A 20,000-nucleotide genomic window follows, 5' to 3' on the forward strand; every position below is an offset into this window, starting at 1 on the left:
TTGCCTAGCATCATTATGCAATATATCCAATAGAAATAATTGTATTATTCTTCTAAAAGCTCATCGTCATTTTTCAAAAGCTAGATTGATTGCTAAAAATTTATTTTCAGCTTTTAGATATTCCTAGATTGCAACATTTCGTAATACGTAAGGATACTTTACTTTAAAATATTTCCCAAGTCATTGAGATTCAAGGAGATGCGCCGTGTCGATCTATAGACCCTATAAGTCTCTTGCCCTTTATTCATATCTTATTTTTATTTTTCATTCCCTTTTCGTTGTGTTTTGCCGTCTCACCGCCTGGGATTGTGGCCAATAATGTTTAGCATTGACCATTTAACTAAAACTTTAAACATATACAATAATATATTTGCTACATTGCTAATTCAATCTTTACCCCAAGCGCTTTATTCGCTTGATAATTATAGAGGCCAAATGGCAAAATTGGAAATAGTCATCACAGGGTATAGATAACGGGATTATTTTGTTGGAGTTAATCGCTGGTCCGAATAATGTAAAAAAAAAAAAAAAAAAAAAAAAAAAAAAAAAAAAAAAAAAAAAAAAAAAAAAAAAAAAAAAAAAAAGCTGCTGCACTGTTTGCATTAAAAAAAAAAACGGCAAATGTCTGGCAATATTTAGTCCAGGATTTTTACCGTTTGATAAATGGATATATTGACGTGAAAGAGTAATATTGTGGTCACCAACCCGTAAAAAAAATAATAACAAAGTAAGGTAGAAAATTACTGTCTCTTGTATTTTACTGAAATACGGTCGAGAACAATATATTTTTACGGAGAATTTCTGATTAAAATTACTGTATTTTCTGACAGTGTTTAATTAGTGAGCCATTGTCCTTTGGGTGTCTGGAGGATTTGCTTCCTCAAAGGATCCGTATACCAGCATTTGTCTGGTTCGATATAGTTAGATCATTATATTTTGTAGTCCTCCATATACCATAAGTACTTTGTAGAAAGATTTTCTTGTTTGCTTTAAAATCAACCAAGATATTTTCGTTAACTGCAACAACGTTAAAGGAATGAGACATATATTGTATAAAAAATCTGAATGACCACTTAATCATGGAAGCATGCTTCACAATGCAAATTTTATTTATTTAATTTTTTTTTCTTTGGTTTGATGGAGATTGTAGAATCGAAGATTAAGGGAAATGAAATACAGTGCTCCAAATGCTTTATTTTTAATCAAGCTAATGAATATCTTGTCTTGGCTTCACACAAATATCCAATAGTTCCAGGTTGGAATGGTCCAGTGAAGGTGTTTCATGCTGCCGCTTGGTAGAGGTTTCTTTTCTGGAGGAATAGGGAGAAGCTAGGAACTAATATTGACGGTCTAAGAGGAGCACCGGAGGGGAAGGCCATTCATTTTAAAAATAATGAGAATGTTTGCTAAATATATGATTAAAGAATGAAAGAAAGGAACACAAATGTTAAAGAATAAATGCCTAAAGAATGAAATAAACGAGCATAAATGTTTAAGAATAAAGATCTAACAAGACATGTCAGGCGATAGAGGAAGAAGCCCAGAAAATAAAATCTAAAGAGTGAGAGAAAATATTTAGGAATCCAAGGGTATCACTCCTCAGCTTTGTGGTTTAGTGGTTAAAAAGGACAATCAAACATTTATTCTCGCGATATTTTAATATTTACTTTTTCCCTTTCCCGGTTACTGCACCAGCTGTAGAAATTATGGTTTAATTACTACCTTGATAGGCTGAGGAGCTGGTATGGATGGCTATTGCTTGAACACTCCGAACTAGAGCTTCACGGATAGTAATGTATTTTTCGTTCGTTAAGCTACCATCTACCTGGAGTAATTCACCCGGTCCAAAGGCCAACATACAACACCACATAGCTGTGTTAATTCGGGTACTTTATCACTGTAAATAGGTTCTTTATCATACAGAGTTAAGCCTTTTTGAATCAAGATTGTAAGAACGTTGCGCATGAAATTGATAAGAAATCAGTTTCATCTCCAGGCAGTGTAATTTCTCAAGATAAAGCTACTCTATATTTCTCTAGTGTCTGTCATTGTTCAAATATTGCATCAGCTGAGCTCTTTCTTGGTATAAAATTAAATTGTGCTTCTCAAATTGTGGTTTCCATTCTCAATCTTCCTTCTGTAATCCTCTCATATATTTTTATTTTATGTGATATTAGTTTAATTCCTCTGTAGTTCCCACACTTCTGCAGATCACCTTTCCCTTTGTAGATCGGGACCATTTGGCCATTTTTCCGCATGTCCGACATTCTTCTTTGTTGCCATCACTCACTCAGAAAACAATTAAACAGATGTGATGTGATTTCATAACTTTTAAGGTCAATAAATGCACCTTGCCATTGAAGCTGAGTGCCAACGTATTTCCTTCGATACCAGCGATGGCCTCAACAACACTTAAGAACCCTTTTTTCTTTCAACCACCTGAAAATTTTATGAATGTTGTTGTTGTTAGTGAGTTTCGATTTATCTAATATAATGGTCTTCAGGGGGATGATCAGGAACCTTTGTTTATTTTCGTTATTATAATTTTTGTGATTTTTAACTATGGAAATAAAAAGTCAATGCATGCAAATAATACAACACTAGTTGCAGTTATGTATACTTTTTTGTGAAAGGAAGTAACCACTTTCCTTTATAGGTATTCCGGGCAATTAAATGAGCGCTGAACTCAGCTGCGTGTGACGTTCAACCTTAATAAAGCCGAGCCTTAAGACTAGCTTGTCTTGTATACGATCATTTTATGTAGATTGGCAACATTTTATATTTTGGTTTAGAATAATTTAACCGGCTTTATATGGTAATGTAACACATTTTCTAATGTCTTTCATAAATAAAACATAAATGGTAATCTCTTTTAATTATAGTAAAAAATAAAGCGTAACTGTCCCTTGTGGTTTCATACCACAAGAATGTTGCATTAAAGAGGGTGGAAATGAAATTCGAGAACATTTAATTTGCTCAAAATTTCCTAAGAAAAAAGAAAATAAGTTATCAGTTATTTGCTATTGAAATGTAAGCCCTGAAATTATAGATGATGATAGTTCAATAACTTTGACAATATAATTGCCTCGTGTGTGTAAAAGTAAAACTAATTATATATATATATATATATATATATATATATATATATATATATATATATATATATATATATATATATATATTTATGTTTTGTCTTTAGCTTTCAGATCTAAGTAGTTCATAAATTTCACCCATATACTTCACAGCAAAAATTTCTTCATTTGATTTAAAACGTTATTGTGATGATTTTAAAACAAAACTAAAATTACACTATTACTTAATTTCCAATCTAGTACAGTCTTGTTTATGTTCCACCCTCTGTTATCACTATTTGTTTTCATTTAAGGCTGTTGAGAAAATTTAGACATCATAGCATGTTAAGGCAGCCAAGACACTGAGTATTACCCTTATCGGTGTTTATAAGACAACTTTTCACCATTTCGCCAAACTCATTGTTTTATAGTGTTCCCCTTTGAAATAAAATTTTTTGTAATGTAGCTCGAAATTAATTGTTAAATTTTACATTTTCCGAAGTATTTGTCTAAGTGACGATTTTTACAAATTTTGACATATCTCCTTCTTTCTGGTGAACTGTTGATAAAACTTTGTTCTCAAAGTATCCAGCTAGCTACTGTGTTAGCAGATGGGCACTATTGATGATTTTTAAAATGACAACTAATCATGTTCAGGATAATTTTGACAGTAGATATTTGTCAAGTCCTGTACGAATTGACTTGGGTACTACCTTCAAAATCGAGACTTTCTTAACTATAAGGATTTTATATATAAACTTCATAGTTTAGGTGTTCAAGACTGTGTAATTGATCCCATTATTGCTTACTAAAGTGACTACCTTAATAGAAGCAAGTAGATTATGAGGTTTTCAATTAGTCTAAAGCTACTGTAGGTTTAGCCTCTGAAGTATTCTAATACTAGTGATGTGTTGGTCTTGTGACTTCTGATGCTGTAACTCTTTCTGTGTTTTATTCAATGGTGAATAGAAAGGTTCATGACATCTACAAAGATTGATACCACATTTTATGGATTATTCACTATACCATTGTTCGAATGTTGTTCTCCCATTTGTATATCTGCAGCTGGAATCTTTGACTTCCAGACAAAATTGGTTGACAAAGTTTGAACTGACGTCTGCAGATATCCCGTCGGGGTATCATTCACTGGTTATATTTCAGTAGAGAAATATTAGCTGTCTCTCACAACTAATCTTTAATTCTACCTGTTAGAATGAGCTCAACTGTGATTCAGATGCTAAAACCTCTAAATGTCAGATAATTTTAATTTTAACACTGAAAATGCTTCAAGTGTTGTGCTTCTTCGTTAAGGAATGAGGATTATGAAAAGTAGACTGACAAAAATGAGTGTATGCATTATGGAATAAATTTCATATAACCCTAGTTGCAGTTTTTTCAATGAATGCAAAAAACTGCAATTTCCTCGGCATAGGAAGTTTTTCCAGCCACCCGTTGAGATATTACCGTTAGAGTTATTAGGTCCTTTGACTGGCCAAACAGTACTATATTAGATCCCTTGCTCTGGTTGTGACTTATTTTCCCTTTGCCTACTCATACACCGAATAGTCAGGCCTATTCATTCCATATTCTCCTCTGTCCTCATTCACCTGACAACACTGAGATTACCAAACAATTCTTTACTCAAGGGGTTAGCTACTGCAATGTAATTTTTCAGTGGCTACTTTCCTCCTGGTAAGGCTAGAAGAGACTCTTTACCTATGGTAAGCAGCTCCTCTAGGAGGCGGACACTCCAAAATCAAACCATTGTTCTCTAGTCTTGGGTAGTGCCACAGCCCGTGTATCATGGTCTTTCACTATCTTGGATTAGAGTTCTCTTGCTTGAGGGTATACTCGGGCACGCTGTTCTATATTATTTTTCTTCCTCTTGTTTTTTTCAAGATTAAATAATTTATATAGTTCATATATGAAAGATTTATGTTGTTATTGTTCTCAGAATATTTTATTTTTCTTGTTTATTACTGCTCTTGTAGTTTATTTATTTCCTTGTTTCCTTTCCTCTATAGGCTATTTTTACCTGTTGGAGCCCTTGGACCTCTAGCATCCTGCTTTTCCCACTAAGGGTTATAGCTTAGCTTATAATAATAATAATAATAATAATAATAATAATAATAATAATAATAAATTACATTACTCTTGGAATTTTGATAAGACTTTCAACAGCCTTTTGATACCCATAAATATTTTTGTTCTCCAATAGACAATTTTGTACTGTACAGATCAATCGGTAATATTAAGTTTGATGTGGAAGCAGGTATGGTCAGTTTTTATCAGTTGTCCATATACTTTAGCGGTTAATTGATTTATTGGTTAAACGAAATTAATTTTATCGACATCACTCGTGAAAGAAATTGTAAAAATATTATGGGTTGAGGAATGGCTCTTGCAAACTTTTGAATAAATTTCTATATTTATTAGAAATATTTAAAATCGAATTATGTTAAATGCATTGATGACCACTGACATTGTGACAGAGTAAGAGGATAGGAAATTATGTGGTGTTTTGTGCTTTCATTAGTTGTCATCAGTCTCTTACAATGAAGGAAAGACTCTTTGTATTGTCGAGGTTGAACTCCTCTATCACATCAGCCGTTGGAACTCTGGCTACCACTTCGCCAGTCATGTTTGTTCGTCGCCAGCCATGTTGCAGAGCATACTGGTAATCTGATGGTGACGGGCTGTAAATGACACTCTCGGGTACATCCACGCTGCAAAGAACCAAGGTTATTGATGATTACCATAGCTACAGAGGGACAGAAAGTCTTGCGGAGTTATTACCCTTCTGTTTTGTTTTTTGATAGAAGGGTAGATGACAAATACGCCAGCTTCTTTAATTTAAGGAAAGTTATTTGAAGGCCAGACATTAGTTTTTTTACTTTACACTCAGCGTTTATAAGCTATTTGTTCTACTGTTTATACTCACCAATACGCTGAAGGAGGGCATGAGACAATGAGTAGAGGTGTTTCGAAGAACTTGAGCCTGACAACTCCTTGGTAGTTTTCGTAAAGTTGGGGGTGGAATCCTAAACACTGAGACGAAATAAATCTAAATTAGCAATAGGAATAACTAGACTTTACTTCTGTACTTCAGAATGGTATGAAATTTCATTACACATTTGATTGGTTAACGAACTATTGTAATTTTTATCTAACAATGAAATTGGAATAATGATTTGCTAATTCGTAATTTATAGAATAGAAAATCCTGATTTCTTCGTAAAAATTTCTAGGGTTTGAGCAAAGAGGCTCCTCTTTGGTTTTTAGTATTAGATATTATCCAGCGTAAGCTTTTTTTTTTTTATGTACATTCAGTCCTATATCTAAGGAAAGTCTGATTGTCTCATCAAGTCATTTTCTTACCATGATACCGGAGTATCACGAAATCTATTCGTTTAATTCGGGATTGTTTATATGATTACTCTTTTGGCTAAGGAATCGTTGATTAGGTTTTGATATTTTCCTTGGAATATTAATTCAGGAATTTTCTTATGTACTTTTGCATTATTGAATTTTCTTACGAACCCTCTTGATATTCAGATTACAGATGCTACACACATTCAAAGTAAGCTGAAAGATATCAATGTATGGTGATCGAGCGTTTTTATATATTTATTTTACGTTGATTGCATGGCAAAGTTACTGTGAGTGCAAAATCGTAATACATTTCATTACTCTAATGACTTTGCAAGAGAGGATTTGCTTATTAACTAAACGTATGTATTGAAAAAAAAAAATATCAGGATTCTTAATAAACAGCCATTTCATATGAAGGTATTAGAGTATGCATTACCATGTAACTATCATTGTGCCCTGCCAGGTTTATTGTTACTGATTTTTCTTGGAATTTGTGGTAACTAAAGGCATTCTCATGAAATATATTGGCTAACCGGTTATTTTGAATAACTAAATTGCATACTTTATGGCCGTTGTGAGTCTTTGTCATGTGTGTTTTAGGCTACAAATGTGACTTTGCTATTTGTTAACATAAACTACTGCTTGATGTACAACTACAATATGAAATGGAATAACAAAATTCTTGTTATCACGCTGAAAACAAGAAAATGGACGGATAAATTGTTTTGTCATGCCATTTATTACTGAATAATCTTACACGAATTCTCGTAGTTCTTTTTATAATGTATAGTTGGGAGTTTCTTCTTTTTTGCTGTTTTTACTTGAGCCAGACATACTAGAATAACAAACTAATTACTTAATTTACATTATAAATTACTTATTTATGAATTGGCAATATTATATGTATCTGTAAAATGATAATCTACTTATTATTGCCATAAGGTAATTTTTATGCTTTTAACGAACTGTTTTGATCACGCCATTAGACTGGCTTTTTTTTATTTGTAGAAGGAAATTCAGTAACCTTTCCAGACGAAGCAAGGCCTCAAAGTCTGAGAAATATGTCTTATTTTAGCATTATTTTATTTGATTTCACTCACACAGTCCTCTCATTAATTCAGTCTGAATCACAATGGACGGGAACTTATACCAGTTCCTGTATATAAATCTCTTCCTTACCCTGGTTAAAGTTTTGAAGGAGTCTGTAGTGTCCTCTTCATCTGTTAGTTTAATGTATATGACGTGTGGTCGTTTCTGTAAGGGAAAATGATTATCATCACTATGAAAGAAGCCAAGAAATGGAGATAGAATTTAAAAAAATTAATTTTAACCTTTAAATTTTTCTTTTTATCCCAGTCACTATGTTATAAGCGCTGTCATTGCTGTTAGACAATTTATCCAGAAAACATCTAATTCATAGAAGTTGCGGATTGATTTATATATTGAAGGTCTGCACCAGTGAGGAGTTATTGTTAGTCAGAAATGGTTTTATAATGTAAAAAACGAAAACAGATAAAGTATAGAAGCCTCGTCAATGTTATCTTAGAAATATCATCTCAAGTAATAGACCTTTGATACAGTAGATCCTCATTATCTAAGTTGCTGTAGTTATCGCCAATCAGTAATGTTTAAATTTAAAGCAAAGGGCACATAGTCCTAACTTGAGACTTTCCCGCCCCTGCAAGCCTTCTCTCAGTGCCTTTGTTAAGCAATATTAGTCCATTCTACCTGATAGTGTGGTATAGGATGCTTATCACAAGGGTGTTCGGTGATATTGACGATGTTGGCATTGTCTAACGTTCTCATGATATCCAATGCATAAGCGAAGTCCCACGACCGAATCAAATTAAGAGTGACGTTAGGCTTCAAGTTGTAAGGACGCTGGTGGAAACTCAGCTCCTGTTCGTAGCCTGTGACGTGGACGCCACCCCCTCCTTCGTGTTTGGTTCGGGGTACCTCCGGGATTACCACCTACGTAGATGTTGTAAAATACACTTATTTAAAAAATCTAATCATATTGAAATATTTTGTAATAAAAAGCTATTGATTTTCCAATAAAAGAGAGGATATATCCTTTCGTAAACTAAAAGAATTATTTTGGCTGGCGTATTTTTCTTTAACAAGGAAATGAGTTAAGAATGTTATTTAGCTATTTATTGTAGAACAAGCAACCTAAATTAATGGAATCTTTAAGAATATATTTGATATCAGTTACTAACTTGATGCTTGGCGTCTACATGATGTTTTCGAACCCACAGATCCCAGTCAGCCTCCTGAAAAGGAAGAAAGGAAGTGAGATTCAGTAAAAACCTAAAGAAAACGCAAGTGCTTAAGGCTCTCAAAACTTAAATACAAAACATTATAGAACGAGCATATGAAGGAAATTCAAGGTTTTCAAAAGTTGGCTTTGAATAAAACGCATAAAAGTACCGAGTCTCGACCAGTTGGTGATAGTGCTAGCTTAACAAGATTAACATCCACGGTAAATTGAGTTTGGAAAAAGCAGTGACTCAGGTCAGACCAATTACGACTATTTAGATATTCCAACTCGGTTACTATGTAACCGTTTCTTTGTCATACTATAACATTGTTCCTAGCGATACTTTTTTGAAATTTGCATAAGCCTGAAATATTCTATTGTCAGTAATTTTCTTTAAGAGTCAATGTGTAATTGTGTAATGTTGAAGGCCTATCTATCTAAATATTCATTTAAAATTAGCTTTTTATATTATGTCAAGATTTTTTTTTAGCGTCTAATGAGATACTATACAGGTTTAAATAAAATAAGCTGTTTATATTTTGTCAAGAATAATTTTTCAGCGTGTTATGAGATACTATACAAGTTAATCGTTTAGATAAAACTATATAAGGGGACGCATGTTTTTTTTCTATATTTGGAGAGAATTCATTTAAGGAATTTGTTAACTACATGTAAAACATTGTTCAATCAAAATGCAGGAAGAATTGCCTGCAATGATGAAAATATTACGAGGCATGGTGAAATGGATGCAGCATGTCAAATGTAGTTTATGTATGACCTAAATCTCCGTATCATTGCTCCTGGTCATTACTGGTAAGGGATATTACAGCTCACAGAAATAATTAGAAAAAACTAGAAAACATTTGAATTCATAAACAATCAAAGAGTAAATTGTATGAAACTGATTTAGCGTCAGCTAAGATATATCAAATGGAAGCTAATGTTAATAAATTCTAGTATACTACTCATTGGGCTTAGGTTAATATATCATAGTTCAGTAGTCACTTGTCTTAGGTTAATAAATCCTATTACATTGATCACTTGATTTTGGTTATTTAATCCTAGAACAATAGCCACTTGACTTAGGTTAATGAATTTTAGTACAGGAATCACATGACATGTTATTAAATCATAGTACAGATTTCACTTGACTTAAGTCAATAAATCATAAGGAAGTCATCACTTAATTTAGTTGATTAAGTCCTAGTACAGCAGTCACTTGACTTAGATTGATAAATCCTATTACATTAGTCATGTGACTTATTCTATCAGTTCTAGCAAATTTATCCTTTATCTTATGTTAGTAAATCCTAGCATTCTTTAGTAGTTACTTGACTTAGGTTATTAAATACTAGTAAAGTTGTCGCTTGGCTTAGGTTGTTAAATGCTATTACAGTAATCATTTGAGTCCTGTCATTAAATTCTAGAACATGAACCACTTTACTTAGGTTAATAAATCCTAGTTCGGTAGTCACTTGACTTAGGTTAATGAATGCTGTACATTAGTCACTTTACTTAGGTTATTAGATTATATTCCAGTATTCCATTGACTTAGGTTGCTAAATATTAGTATGCCTACAGTAGTCACTTGTCTTTGCATAAATTAAGGAATGCATTGCTAGGTTCAGTTTCAAATTTTCATATTTGCTATTTTGTGTGATGCTTTTCAAGTATATTTCCCGTTCTCTGTAATCCTTTGCTTTGATAGAAATTTTCAAATATATTAACTGGTAGAGTAAGAATCCAAAATCGAAATTAAGAGTGATAGGTATTTGAATATCACTCTTCTGATAATGTTCAGATCTAAAAGAGTTTATTATGATTTAGAGTAATAACTTTTAAAGGGATATATCTTGCTAATTAACCTTTGGATTTCATGAGTGAGCCAGTTCTCTGGCTAGCTCACAAACGTGATTAGATTGTGGATGATTATGTTCTTGTAATACTCCGGTCCCTTCATAAAGGCTAAGCTTGTAGTTGTGCATGTGTGACTATTGTATATTGATTTTCTCATTTTGAGGTAAGAGGACAAAATTTGAGAGCTAATGTCAACCAGTGTCATAATCAATGTACATTGGGAGAAAAGCTTGCGAATGATTTTACCTCTGCCAACGAAGTTGGAGGTAGGTTACGTTTTACCCCCTGTTTTGTGTGTTTGTGTGAGTGTATGTATGTGTGTGTGTTTGTTTGTGAACAGCTTCCTGGCCACAATTTTAATCGAAGAGTAATGAAACTTGCAGGGATTAACTGTTGTGGAAAAGCTGGGCAATTATTAAATTTTGGAAGGTCAAAGGTCAAAGTCAAAGGTCAAAGGTTAAGGTCGCAGTCAAGCAAAATGATCCAATTCACGTAATCAGCCGTAAATTTGGACATCCTTGTCACACAGACTTCAAAATTGGTTCATATTTGAGTGTATGAAAATCCACCACAATTAATACATGTTAAGGTCTAAGACCTAGCTCAAGGTCGAGCAAAAGGTCGAGAAATAAGCTGCCGCGGCGGAAGTCTGCGCTCTGTCGAGTGCTCCTCTAGTTTATAGATGATTAAGTCTGTATATATTCTATATGTTCTTCTAATGCATGAATAGTTCTAACAAGGAACCATTTAGATCTAGGTTCTTGGGCAGCTTGTTTACATGAAAGGCTTTCAGGTCGGGCTCAGTTCTAGGTTGGCTGAGGACAGCTGAAAAGGGATACATACCTATGGATGATGATGTTTATTTACGTATTTACTGAGGAATCATGTAAACAACTTTGAGTGGAGTGAATGTGAAATAGTTTACGTGAGCAGTTAGAAAAAATCGAGATGCCATTGCTGTATTTAGGATATTTATATCCATTAGACTCCACACACAAACTCACAAAACACTCGCATGTATATATATATATACACACATATATATGTATATAGGTATACACACGCACACTCACACACACACACACACACACATATATATATATATATATATATATATATATATATATATATATATATATATATATATATCTATAAACTTAAAATGCAATAACCTTCAAAACACTATGCTTGTCGTAGTGTGTTTATTTCAAGGTTTAAACATAGTTAGACCTTGGTTTATTTCATCTCTAGTAAAATACGTTTGGTTTCCACCGACAGAGCTGTACATAAGTTGGCCTAGGCTTAAATCTTCTTCTTCAAAACTGTGCGGCTAAGTGTGTGTCTACCCTTCAGCCTAACGCATTTAGCTTTAGATTCTGTCATGGAAGGTGAAAGTTTTTTCATTTATTTTCAGCTTCAATTAAAGCTTAGCTGGTACAACCGTACGTTAAAAGTGCAAGGAAAAGCACAAGGAAGTCGAGAAGTAAAGAAGTCATGGTGGTTGTTTCGAATGCCCATGAATTTGGTGAAAATAATCAGTAGATTCCTTACATATGTGTGTGGGTGTGTGCGCGTAAATATACATACATACATACATATATATATATATATATATATATATATATATATATATATATATATTTATATATGTATGTATATATGTGTGTGTGTGTATATATATATATATATATATATATATATATATATATATGTGTGTGTGTGTGTGTGTATGTATGCATACATATATACGTATGTTCTTATGGCAGTGTTGAAGTTGTTTCGGTAGTGATTGATTTGTGATGAGCTTGTTCGATACTTTGTAATGTAATGATTTGCATCAATTTCTGTCTGATTTTCAGGAAAAAAACTAAAACTTTAATTATATATATACACACATATACATATATTTGATTATATATGTTTGCATATATATCCATGTACTGTATATACGTGTGTGGACATTTGTGTATTTAAATATATATATATATATATATATATATATATATACATATGTAAATATATATATATATATATATATATATATATATATATATATATATATATATACACACACACACATATATATATATATATATATATATATATATATATATATATATATATACACATATATATATATATATATATATATATAGATAGATAGATAGATAGATAGTTATATTACAGTATGTATGTATGTATGTGTTTGAATAATGACATACATGGTTAATCATACATTTTCTCATACAATCATCGAGGGTCTCTCATGAAGTTTGAGTAAGTTTATGAAAATGTGTTATTTTGAATACCACACAAAATTATAGAATGTACGTCCGACCGTAGACTCTTTGAATAAGCAGATTTTAGTACAAGCTATTCTATCTAGAATCTAGAGAAAAAAATATAAATCAAAAGAAAAGGAAGTACTTGCGTGGTTTAAATAAAATTAATATTAATGGAACCAGGCGTAGAATGTAAATGAAGACTATCCCTCAGGATTCTATACGCAAGCCAGTTCCTTTTGTACCACGAATTTGGATATTTTTCAAAACGTCCAAATCATAAAAGGACATATATACTTTTAAAGGTGGTTACCATCATTAGATTTGAGAACTAATGTTATCAGATTATATATAAAAATTACAATCACGAATAAAAAAAATTATAGAACAGACTTAAATGTTTTAGTTATAAAAATTAAGGAGAACTGTAGACATCTTTCTTACAAAGCCTTATATGTATATGTTTAATTGTTTTAGATTATTTGAATTTTATAAAACAAAGTAAAAAATATAGTTTAAGATGGTGTTACATTTCAATGGCAGGCATTGAGACTGCAAAAGTTATTGTTGTAACATACGTAACTTAAAATACTTATCTAAAAAACTTTGGAATCTGACAGCGAAAAACTGATTTATATAAAGGAAATCCACCTATATAATGAAAAAGCTAAACAGTCACTATCTTTTTATGAATTACATTTTACATAATTAAACTTAGTGTCTGTACTGATCATATTCAACCTCTCGGAAATCTTAGAAATGATTCTATTTCAGTAGATAGGCCTAAATGAAACTTTCACAGAACTAGCAGCTTACTCTGCGGCGAATTCCTCTTCATTTTCATTGCCGATGGGAATGCACAATACTGACATCACAGAATGTTGGCGCAGCAGATGCTGCAGACGTGTACCTGAAGTCACGTTACACGACTGACTGAGCATGGATAGGAGCTGCATGCACCATGCCTTCAGTTTTTTTGAGTTGTTTGACTAATAAGAAATTTTTCAAGTGAAAGTTTGAAAAGGCGAGAGATTATCAAAAGAACCACCGAAAAGCAGTAAGCTGGGTGCCTACGCTGTTTAGTGAATAGCATGTTTAATTACCTTGAAATATGCTAAAACATGCTGTATAGAGTTTACATTTTATATATGTATGCAATCATACAGGGTCATGGACATTGATATAAATATCTTGTTCGAAATTACGGCCATAATAGAACACGTTAACAGTTGGATATTCAGAAAATACTATATTTGTATGAAAAACTTCAAATGTATTTTAAAGGTAAAAAATTAAACCCATTATGAGTAAAAAGATCTATAACGAGTAAATTAAAGTATTGATCACGGGAGATTTTGATATTGAATTCCCAGAAATTAATGTAATGAAAATATACGAGAATATTTAAAGGAATATAACTTTCATTAACAAGTATCTACTATCGTTTCCAGAGGCCGTGTAATAGTGTTTTTCCCAAATATCTAACAAACCGGCTTATGAATTTCCATGAAACTACAGCAATGAATGTTTCAAACATTGGCCTAATTTTTGGTGGTACAATGAATTGACAGATGTGCTTAATTAACCCGTTTACTCTTAGAAAAAAGAGGAACTTCTTCCCTTCCTTCAGAGCGTTTCGAAGAAGTGGTTCTTAATCACGTAACTGTGACGCAGAGGTTCCCCCAACCCTCCTTCAGTGTTTACACCTATGGCTATCCTAGTACTCCTCCCCCCCTTCCTTCTTGCCTTCTTTCCTTCATTCCCATTATTATTAGGCTACCAACCCCCCTTCCTTTTTGCCTTCTTTCCTTCATTCCCATTGTTATTAGACTACCAAGTAAATCCCTGTTAGGAAAGACTGTGTACTGCACATATAAAATGAGCCGGAAGAGCAATAAAATGTTTTATGGTGGTAGATAATGATTAGATGGTTAACACAAATTATCAAACATAATAGAAGAGGTTTAAAACAGGGGTGTGGAATCGCACTGAGAGATATTCTACTCGGACTCCTACAAATTTTAGATTTGCGACTAAAAAATAAAATAAAATAAAAAAATAAAATAAAAACATTAGTAGAAATAGAAAACAATTTTTTTCCTTGAGAGAGTTGTATATTTGGAATGATGTTATTGGGGCAAGTCTGGAGCAGGATTCAGAAATAATTTCACCGACTTCGACTCCTACCTCAGAGCCCTTTTAGTATATCCAAGGTAATCATCGGCAGCAGTTGTAGTAGTAGCTCTGAATTATTTCATATAGATTCGACTTTAGTCATGGCAAATATGTTGCTTTGTTCTCGCCATTGCAATTGCGCTGAAACTCTTCACCATTTACAACAGAGAGAAAGAAAGAAACCGCCTGAAAATTAGTATAAATCGGTAAGAAAAGTATGACTTTAATAAGTACATGATATATTGCAATATACTGCTAGCCATATATATATATATATATATATATATATATATATATATATATATATATATATATATATATATATATATATATATATATATGATTTCAAAATTTATCAAATGGCCGATGTCAATGCCCTTATATGAAACATCTTTTAGAAGTCTACCTTCTAAGCAATTCAAGCTACTCTCTCTAGTGAAATTTATATGATAAATTACATCAAACAATGCTCTCTGTCATTTTCTTCCTGGCAATTGATGTATCGAGTAACCTGTGTTGTATGGAAGAATGAGTCCTACGACTTAACCTAAATAAAACTATATTTCTATTGCTTTACCAGCACTCGCTTGAAGTGTGAAGTGTAGGATTAGCATGGCTTCTTTCGTCTCCTGTCATAAGTCTCATTCTTGATCTTCAATGTAAGTGAGTGGGTAAGATATAGGTCTTGTGTTTAGGTAAAGTCTAAAGTCACGAATCACATTACCAGGTATGCTGAACTTTTACTGACAAAGAATTTCGTATTGCTTGGGGTAGGTCATATGACAATTATCTATGGAGTTAAACAGGCGTTTAACAATTCGGGGGATGGGAGGTACAGGGGAAGAAACATTATAATAACGTCACTGAGGGACGTCATCACTTTTGCGAATGTGTGGGTGGCTAAGACTGGCTTTAGCCTCATTTTCTTAAGTAAAAAAGTTAATGAAACGTAATTGGCAATGCACAGTATTTCCCAAAATTAGGCCATTGTATGAAGCGCTCCCTGCTTTGATATCATGGTAATCTATCAGTTATTTTAGGAGTTATTTAAAAAAAACACTATTACACGGCCTCTGGAAACGTTAGTAAATGTTAGTATATTTCTTAAAAAGAAAACCAGATTCTTCACTTAACCCACAACACTTAGTTTACAAAGTAATTCTACCAGTATTAAACTCCCACTTTGGCCACCTTTTTAAAACTAGAATAAATGTTTTTGACCAATACGGCAGTAAACAATATTCATCTGAATTATGCGAAGGCCTTTTCGAGTTGAATACCAATTTAAGTGTAACTACTGGCTGGGCCCATCAGAACATTACATTTAGATTACTGAGTAGGTTGGCTTAAGAAAAAGGTTAGAAACTTGGAGATATTTCAGTATGAATTAAGAAAATATTTATTTAAAACAATTATAGCACGTAAAGCTAAAACAATTATAGCACGTAAAGCGAAGTTATTCAAGAAAAAATATAGGGTTTAAAAGACTAACAAAAAGTTGTCTGCCTGGTGTACTAAATGAGGACTGATTGAAGGATCCTTCAAAACAAATATGGAAAACGGATTTGAACAAGTGAACTGTGTTTTTGTGTTGAATTCAGCGTTTTACACGTACAAGAAAAACCTCGATATATTATAATAAGGGGTCATCAGCTGCTGAGTACACACCGTATCCAGGTATCTGAGATTCAATTTATTACTTGGATGGGAAAATTATGACAATGTAGAGTATGCTGTGATCTCTTACACAAGTAAATTTGTCCTTTTGTTGTTATCTTCTGAAATGCTGATAAAATCTTCTATTAGAATAACTACAAATAAAGTGGACAAATAAAGGGTATATATTGGCGGAAAGAGACAACTCAACACTGCCGACTCAACGCCAGGACAACTCGACACCGGGACAACTCAACACCGGGACAACTCAACACCAGGACAACTATAAATCTATAAAACAAACACACACACACACACACATATATATATATATACACATATACATATATACACACACACACATATATATATATATGTATATATATATATATGTATATATATACATATATATATATATATATATATATATATATATATATATATATATATATATATAATATACCGGTGTATATATATACTTGGTTTACTTGTCTCTTTTTAATGAACAATGGAATAACTTCTTTATCCAAAACTCTTGGGTCATTTCTAGAGCACACCTGGTTTGACCGTTTTAATCTATGGTCGAGCCAAGAAAAGGAAGAAAGGGTCAGCTAACAACTCATTCACCCGGATTTGAACGGTCTAAGAATATAATCCTTTAATTTGTTACTCTTCAAATTGTTTCCTTCACTATTTTGTCTTCAACCACGTGGTGACAACAAAGTTGAAACTTTTGACATAACAGGGCAAAATCATTATAAAAAGATTATCACACTAACAGAAATAATCTTAATTTTGATATCGAATAAATTCATTTCTCAATTCTTATTGATTATTAAAAGACAGAATTCTTTACAAAGTATTTAATTAACTAAGTTTGATAAAGTATATTTACAGTACATTGATGATAGTATTGTTTTAGAATTTATTTAATTAATGGACAAAAATTTTTGTACAACAAAGGTTCAGTTATGGTGACTTTTCGTCAGATGAAGTTAGTTTTATCACAAAAGATTCAATGTATTCGTTAAGACAGATGTAATTTTTTATGTCTTGCTTTATAATGTTATCAGTTTCCTTAATAGCCTTGGCCCTATTTTCCTTGCAAATCTGGAACAAAGCCGTTTTTAAATGTTGGTTGCATCTGTGATACGTTTGATTGCTTGGTCAATTACATTATCCTTTTCCCATATCAAAAAACTGATACACATTGTATGCCATTTTTCTTTCTTCTGGACGAAGAATACGACGCGGGGAACTCCCCATGGTGTTTACGGCAGACTATTGTGCAAGACAAAGAATACCGAAGCTAATCTTCAAGCATTTAACAGTATTTGACCAATGTATTTATATATATATATATATATATATATATATATATATATATATATATATATATGTGTGTGTGTGTGTGTGTGTGTGTGTGTGTGTGTGTGTGTGTGTGTGTGTGTGTGTTTTATAGTTTTATAGTTGTCCTGGTGTTGAGTTGTCCCGATGTAAAGGTTTCAAGTTACCCCCAGTTTCAAGCTACCCCCGGTAATTTGAAAGCGGTTTCAGATTGCCGGGGAGGTAGTTTGAAACCTGTTTGAAGCTACCCCCTCTGTTTTCAAGTTACCCCCTCATCGGAATAGACAATTATTTATATGACAGTACATATATGCTGACTCCTCAGTAGTAGAATAAGAGTTTATTTTCGTATTCAAGACAAAATATTGTAAAGGCCTATTAGTGAAGTATATGGCGCGTTAGAAGCCACAGACTCTATCACTTAAGTTTTTGTGTTAACGGCGAGGGAAAGAATTATTGTAGTGCTCGTGTGATTGTCGAAAATTGTTTTCTTTTATCATCTCAGCTCGATTCAATTCATGTACTGCAGGTGCATGAGCTTCAAACAGCAATATGCGTGGAAAAATTGACAAAAACAAATCCACAATGAGATGTGTACTTTGTCTACACTCTTTCAAATTTACGAAGAAGATTGAGATGTACCTAAAGACAAAAACACACCTTGCTATAATTCCACCATAGTTTCTAAATAAGAGATAAAGATGCCATTTGATGGTTATAATGAATACCTTTACTTTAAATATTAAACTTTAATTATATATAAACTCAACTTCTAATTGTTATACTTTTGTAACATTATTCAGTCGTACTATAAAGAAACGTGACATAAAAATGTCACGTTTCCGATATAGATTCTCAGGTCAGATATGAACATTCATTAATCGGACTTCGTCAGAAAGTATCCCTTGCGGCCAGGTACTGGCAGGAACCACCTGCGACGGAAGTGGCTTGCTACAGTTCCGCACCCAGAATTACAAACGCTATAACAGAGATGCCTCAAAGATTATAGCCAATCAAGGGAGACTAGGAGACACATAAAAGCATCATAGATTTTTTGTCAGCCAGAATGGAAGGTCACCCATCTGCATACAGAGCAATAGTAGGTTATTTACTTGTCAAGCACTAGAGATTGTTTATAATGTTTCGAAATATTTTGCTTTATAAAAACAGAAAGGAGGTCCTGTTACTGATGTTTCTAAAGCAATTTTTTTCGCATAAAAGAAGCAGCCAGTTTAAGCAAAACTACAATCACAGTCAAATTAATGGTAACGTAATTTTGAACAATGGTTCCGTAATCAGTTGCTATCGAATATATTCCTATCTTCTTTAATTGTAATGGTAACGCTTCTTATCATAGAGCAAAATAATATAAACCTGCAACAGCATCAAATAACAAGGCACAAATAGAATAATGGCTCATCAAAAATACGTAATACCAAGAGACAATATGTATAAATATTAACTTTTGGAAATGGTCGAGGAATGCTCCCTGAATATTTTGGAAATGGTCGAGGAATGCTCCCTGAATATTTTGGAAATGGTCGAGGAATGCTCCCTGAATATTTTGGAAATGGTCGAGGAATGCTCCCTGAATATTTTGGAAATGGTCGAGGAATGCTCCCTGAATATTTTGGAAATGGTCGAGGAATGCTCCCTGAATATTGATACCGCTTACATGATTGCTAATATTGCAGTTGACAATGGTCACAAAGTTATTCGTCTTCCTTCATACTTTTGCCAATATAATCCAATGCAACATATTTGGGCACAAATGAAGACCTATGAATAAAAAAAAAAAAAAAAAAAAAAAAGATGGTAGATTTAAGGGTATGCCTACTTTTAAGAGAAACACTGCATTCGGTAACAAAAGAAAATGGAGAGAATATCGTAAAACACTTAGCCGAAAAATTACAGGAGGACGATGCAAAGCAAGATGTGGTAACCGATAAATATATTGATTTTTAGTGAGAAGTCTAAAGT

The 20,000-nt window shown here is 32.8% G+C and overlaps 1 protein-coding gene across 1 annotated transcript in view; it reads right to left on the minus strand.

Annotated features, from left to right (window-relative positions):
* Nucleotides 1-5,482: 5,482 nt before the first annotated feature.
* Nucleotides 5,483-20,000, minus strand: part of LOC137621021 (protein O-linked-mannose beta-1,2-N-acetylglucosaminyltransferase 1-like) — a 33,962-nt gene continuing 19,444 nt past the window's right edge. The window contains exons 6-10 of the mRNA XM_068351464.1: nucleotides 8,663-8,716; nucleotides 8,172-8,414; nucleotides 7,623-7,697; nucleotides 6,013-6,119; nucleotides 5,483-5,797 (exon numbers count right to left, since the gene is read on the minus strand). Coding sequence (XP_068207565.1) covers nucleotides 5,614-5,797; nucleotides 6,013-6,119; nucleotides 7,623-7,697; nucleotides 8,172-8,414; nucleotides 8,663-8,716 — 663 coding nt within the window. The 3' untranslated portion in view covers nucleotides 5,483-5,613. The remainder of the gene's footprint in view (nucleotides 5,798-6,012; nucleotides 6,120-7,622; nucleotides 7,698-8,171; nucleotides 8,415-8,662; nucleotides 8,717-20,000) is intronic.

The sequence above is a fragment of the Palaemon carinicauda genome, chromosome 2 (assembly GCF_036898095.1).
Source record: "Palaemon carinicauda isolate YSFRI2023 chromosome 2, ASM3689809v2, whole genome shotgun sequence".
NCBI lineage: Eukaryota > Metazoa > Arthropoda > Malacostraca > Decapoda > Palaemonidae > Palaemon > Palaemon carinicauda.